The 6,000-nt window shown below is 36.1% G+C and overlaps 1 protein-coding gene across 2 annotated transcripts in view; it reads right to left on the bottom strand.

The window, feature by feature from the left end:
- Positions 1-1,352: 1,352 nt before the first annotated feature.
- LOC122556603 (F-box/LRR-repeat protein 3-like) overlaps positions 1,353-6,000 on the bottom strand; it is a 45,443-nt gene continuing 40,795 nt past the window's right edge. For both annotated transcript variants that reach the window (XM_043703486.2, XM_043703487.2), the window contains one exon: positions 1,353-5,355. In XM_043703486.2, coding sequence (XP_043559421.1) covers positions 4,712-5,355 — 644 coding nt within the window. In that variant the 3' untranslated portion in view covers positions 1,353-4,711. The remainder of the gene's footprint in view (positions 5,356-6,000) is intronic.

Raw genomic sequence — 6,000 nt, 5'->3', positions numbered from 1 at the left:
CCTCTGAAGAAAGAAATATTTTGCTCTGCAGTAAAAAGCATATCAAGTCTGATGATAACCATTTTATTTGATCCTTCCAGTTGCTGAAAACCGTGTCTCTTAGATCAAAAAGCCAGTGACTTTTTAAAGTGTGAATCAGCCATCCTGTACCACTAAAAGCAAGTGAAAATATCTAGAGGAAAATCGAGGAGCAGCACATCCTGACAAGCCAAAAGAACAATCTCAGCAAATCCTGTAAGCAGGAACCTTGAACTGCCTTCTTAGTCTTTCCCCCACATATTTAACCTGTGGGCTACATTTGAAAAAATTTTAAGGTATGGAAAGACTGCATTAATCCATCAATCCAGCAGTTGGCTCATTTCAGACATTTCCAGTATATTGCTGAATATTAACTGTTTCAAAGAGGCTTTTGTCCTCCTCAAGCTCACCTTAGGATATCTGCATTACAGTTTGACAGGTAGTACAAAGACACATCTACTACATGGCAGGAAGTGGAATTATAGTATTATTTATCAATAATTTATCATTTTGACTCGATCAAATGAAGAAATAAATTATATTTGGTTTCAGTATGTAGAGTTGCTAAACAGTTTCTGCAAGAAAGCCATATGGCCAAAGGTAACCAAAGGTATACAGCACAGAAAGAGACCATTCAAACCATCGTGCCTCTGACAGCTGAATAAATTAGCCATTAAGGTCATGGGTTCATAGTTTCATGGTTGCTTTTACGACTGAAGCTAATGTAAATTTAGGCAAACAAATATGAAAATGACTTGGAGTTAAAGGCTTTTATTGAAGGGGTCAACAATTCTTTAATATGGTGTAATTCTGTAATTTAAATTATGTAACAGGAAGACTGAAGACAGAAAGTGAACTTCAGTCAATATAAGAGACTGAGAGATTGGCGTCCAGTCAACCACTGATATAAACTGGAATCCACAGTGGAATGACCAAATATTTACTTCTTTTATTAAGAATTATTTCTTTTTACTGTTTATAGAAAATGTAATAAATTTACAAGATCAATAATTTATTTGTAACCAGAAATGATTGTGTAACCAATCAGGACCAGTAACCCTTTAGAGAATGACTCTCTCAAAACTTAATCTCTGAAGGTCAATTAGAGCTCTTGAGGCATTAAGATAATGTCCCTACCTGTAGGCCAGGAGGCCCAGGTTCAAGATCCACTTGGTCCAGAGAGGTGTCATAACACATCTGAGCAGATCAATTAGATGATGCCTATAATTGGGAGACCTTAGTTAATTACAATTAAAATTGAAGTCAATCCCAAAATCATATAGAATTCCACCAATGTACTCTTAAATAAATAAATAAATAAATACACCAGAAGGTGGAACAAACAATTTTCTTTAATGATCTTGAGTACTCTAAGTTTCGAATATGTATGTTTGGTTACTCGTAGCAAACAACTGCACAATAAAAACATTCACCTTTAAATATCTGAGTTTTATATCACAGTAAGAAAATACATAAAATATGCTTTGTAAAACTTGATGACCAAAATATAAACATTACACCTTTCAGGAAAATGCTTGATTTGTAAATCTAGACATCTAAATGCAGATTTAATAAACTTAAACCTGTCTTAAGATCACTGACTGAACCATTTGGTAATGAACACATTTTGGTTTTCAAAAAGTTGATCTGAATGTAAAGATATCTGAAATTATTTTAGTTTCCATAATCTCCAAAAATGCCTTTGGAAATGGGATTTTGAATCAAAATCAGGCGTTCCTGTACTGTAACAATCAGAAACAAAGCTTCATTCCTATTACAAAAGAAATGGAAAGCCTAACTATGAGAAAAATAGGTCCTCCTTTAGTGTTTATTAAATTAATTTGGAAATTAATTTCATGCATCAATTTAAAATGCTGATTCATTCTTCACAATCTGCAGTATTGCCACATTTTCAACTTCACTCTTGCAAAACAAAGATTTGTGCCTCAACATCAATAAACAATGATTTTAAGTACAACTCTTTGTAGATTACTGTTGTGCTTCTGAAACATAGAGAAAAAAATAAGTTGAACATGGCCAAAAGTCAAAATCACCTGTAGAGTCTAAATCATTATATCGACTTCACAATAACTGGATATCACAAACTTGCTACATTAATTTAAAAAAGAACATCTTGGTAATACAAGTCTAGCATTATCTGTGGAATGTGAAAGTGATTTCAGATCATGATCTTAAATCAGAACTAATACTTTGATGTTCTACATAGCAGTCTGGCTCCAACTTTTCAAATTCTGGCAAGTCCATGAACATGAACAGTACCAAATTTAGATTATCATTGTCCAGAGACACAATTTAAAAGGTTACCAATGCCATGAATCACGCATTCATTTGAACTGGACCAACATTAATATTACAATATCCTAGGCACAGTGAATTTTAAATAGGTTACAAATATCTGTTTTGTGCTGGAGCGAAGCAGGTATGGAAGGGAAGTAATTAAACTAAATTTGCTTTGGAGTAAAATTTATCAGAGATTCTTGCAAATATAGTATTCAATGACGTACAACATAGATCAATAGCAGATGTTGAGGAAACAGCAAACTTGCCAGCTCCAAACAAAAATCAAATTGAACGTCAATTACTAAATTTTGTTTTCATATAGTAACGTTTTCAAAGTTCAGCTTAATCATCTTATTTCAATCTTTTTTCATATTAGTTTCCATAACATTTAGTAATAGTTATCAACTACACTGTAGTTGTTTTAAATCAAAACTCCAATATATAGCAATTGCAGGCATTACAACTTTTGTGCTGCCCCACAGAAATGACTGATTTCTATTCACACCCATTAAGTTATTTATCCGTCTCAACATAGTTTCCAATTGCATTCTTACGATAGAGCTGAAATCCAGATATTTACCAGGTTTACAGGCATGCAAGATAATACCAACTTAACACATAACTATGCAACACAAGTTAAGTAGGGTTGCTCAACTCAGAATTGTATTTCCAATTTTGGATATTTGCACCAAAAGTTAATAGATTAACATTTGTCCAAAGGTAATCTTTGTGAACGCTGCAGCTTATTTTGAAGTTGAAACCAGGATAAAAATCACCTCAAGGTTTAATTCACATCTTTAGTGTGCAACTACTTAACTAAGCTTTCACAATAGGACAATGCTCATCTAAAATTTCTTTTGAAAAGTTACTGTCTCTAGCTTAAAATATTAGCTTAAGGGTGGCACGGTGGCTCAGTGGTTAGCACTGCTGCTTCACAGCACTAGGGTCCCAGGTTCGATTCCAGCCTCAGGCAAATGTTTGTGTGGAGTTTGCACACATTCTCCCCGCGTCTGCGTGGGTTTCCTCCGGGTGCTCCGGTTTCCTCCCACAATCCAAAGATGTGCAGGTCAGGTGAATTGGCAATGCTAAATTGCCATAGTGTTAGGTGCATTAGTCAGAGGGCAAATGGGTCCAGGTGGGTTACTCTTCGGAAGGTCAGTGTGGACTGGTTGGACTGAAGGGCCTGTTTCCACAATGTATGGAATCAAATCTAATCTAATATATTAACCCTACCAGTTATTCCGAAGAAGGCATTCAGTGCAATTTTCCAAAATACAATGGGGCTTTAGTGTTTCGGTTCTTCAGATTTGCTTCCTTTTGCATCATCTCGTACATTTTACTAAGTATACTACTGCTTATATACAAACACATAACTTGAAACAATGCTGTGGAGTACAAAAGGAATCATTACACTCAGCTACCTCAAGTAGAGGTATGTGAAACCTATTTACTTCATTGAAGGGAGTCTTAAATTTCTAAAAGCTGACAGGTTTCAATAATGCATGATTAAATTAAAAGGTTTGCATTATATATGGAAGGGCTTGACTGAAGGTGGATATCAAGAGAGAGGGGATGGTGTTAGTTGCATGTTTCATTCGTTTTCCACAGTTGAAAGTTAACCCATTATCTAGATTGGTGAGAGACTGCTGAATCAGGAAATAAAGACCTTTGCAACTACGTACTGGATTCAATATGCTTGTCAGCTCACCCACCCTCATCACAATACTTCTAAATGCTCGCCAATTTCATACCTGAGGCTTCTAACCACCATCCTTTCCCTTCCAGACCCCCATCCTCCCAACTGCTGTAATTCTTTGCAATCTGACCCTCCTTCGACAGATCAGTCAAGTCAGATCATCCAGCTCAATGTGAAAATTCTGCATATTGAAAAGTGGATTTGTTGGATACAGTTACAAATGAATAATAGTTAATTTGTCAGCTTCCTGAAGCTCTCTCTCTCTTTCTCCCTCTCTCTGAGGCAGAAGAAAGATTTTAAGGTAGATTCGATTACTATACAATATTCAATTTGTTTCCATGATTAATGAAAATGTACATACTTTAAAGTCATAATCTTTACCCGGTCTAATCCATAAGAAGTCACAAGATTAGATAGAATATTTTCAAAGCATGAAATATTTAAGATGCAACCTGTATGCAATTAGATTTAGAGTCAAAATCAGTGTCATCAATATTTAATTTCTGACAAACTGGATTGAAAAGTGCATTCAAATAAATGTTAGACATTGTAAATATATAGGTGTGTTAATTTTAAGTCTGTATTATGGTTTACCATCTATTTATCTGCATGCTTTATTCACTGTTAAAATAGTTATGAACTACCCCCGCAATCTTGCTGTGCTCCTCTTCGAAATTTAATTAATCTGCAAAACATCTACCAGGTGGGCATCATATCTGGGAACCATACTCTTCCCAGGTACTTGGAGACTTCCCAGTGGATTTGCTCCAAATTATATTTCTGATCTGGTATTAGTACTTCCTCCATAATGGACAGCTGGGTCAGCCGTCCTCCACACATTTTCACAAACTCCACAAATGCACTGCACGAAACCTCACATTCACCCAGACCCATCGCTGTAAGGTTTTTGCAACGTTCTGCAATGCAAATCAATTCGTCGTCCAGAGGCTGAAGACCATTTGCACAGACCACTAGTTCGATCAATCTTGGACAGTTCATTCCAATACGACCCAACAGTTCTTTGCTGACTGCACGGCCAAAATAGATGTGTGTGACTGGGGTTTCATCACGGAAAAATGGATCAAATTCTTCTTCATATAGAAAGAAATACATGACAATGTTGACCTTTGGAGAATGTTTCACAAGAGCATCCCAACTACTCTTTTGGATACTGTGGAACTGTGTCTGTCCAGGGTTCTCACTGACCACATCAATGCGAAGGTGTTCTAGATGAACGTGCTTCTCACTGGATAAAGCCAATAGCAACTCATCACTCAGAAGGTAATAGTTTAGTGCCAACTCTCTGAGGCCGTAACACTGATCTGCTACACAAAGAATACCTGCGTGGGAAATAAAATTGAAAATCTATTTAACATATGACTAACAAAGACAGACAACTCAATGGGAGAAATAAATAGTCACGAGTAATTTGAACTAAATAGCAGGGCAGGACGGGATAACTGCATCTTTTCTACTCTGCTGGCAGAATTAGGAAGAAAGTCTCCTACCTCTGCGAGACAATTTTAAGTAAAATGTTAAAAATCACAACACCAGGTTATAGTCCAACAGGTTTAATTAGAAGCACTGGCTTTCGGAGCAGTGCTCCTTCATCAGGTGGTTGTGGAGGAGCGGCGCTTCGAAAGCTAGTGCTTCCCATTAAACCTGTTGGACTATAACCTGGTGTGGTGTGATTTTTAACTTTGTACACCCCAGTCCAACACCAGCATCTCCAAATCTAAGTAAAATGAGCTTTGATCATTTGAATTCAGTTCATGATGAGAGTAGCCCACTTGTTAAAACAAAACAGCAATCTCCAAAATATAAATAAAAGACCAGCAACAAAGTTATCAGAAGTACAAAAGGAATATTTATCTACAACTCCCATTGTTCATAACTGTACAAAAAGAAAACAGTTGCAGGTAATTAAAATGATGTACAAATTCTTCCCCAAAATCATTTAAAATGTATTCCGAACATTCTAAAAA

This window comes from Chiloscyllium plagiosum, unplaced genomic scaffold, assembly GCF_037043375.1.
Source record: "Chiloscyllium plagiosum isolate Xiang-an unplaced genomic scaffold, Cpla_swu_hap1 HiC_scaffold_16, whole genome shotgun sequence".
Taxonomy (NCBI): domain Eukaryota; kingdom Metazoa; phylum Chordata; class Chondrichthyes; order Orectolobiformes; family Hemiscylliidae; genus Chiloscyllium; species Chiloscyllium plagiosum.
This window is presented reverse-complemented; position numbering and strand designations above follow the sequence as displayed.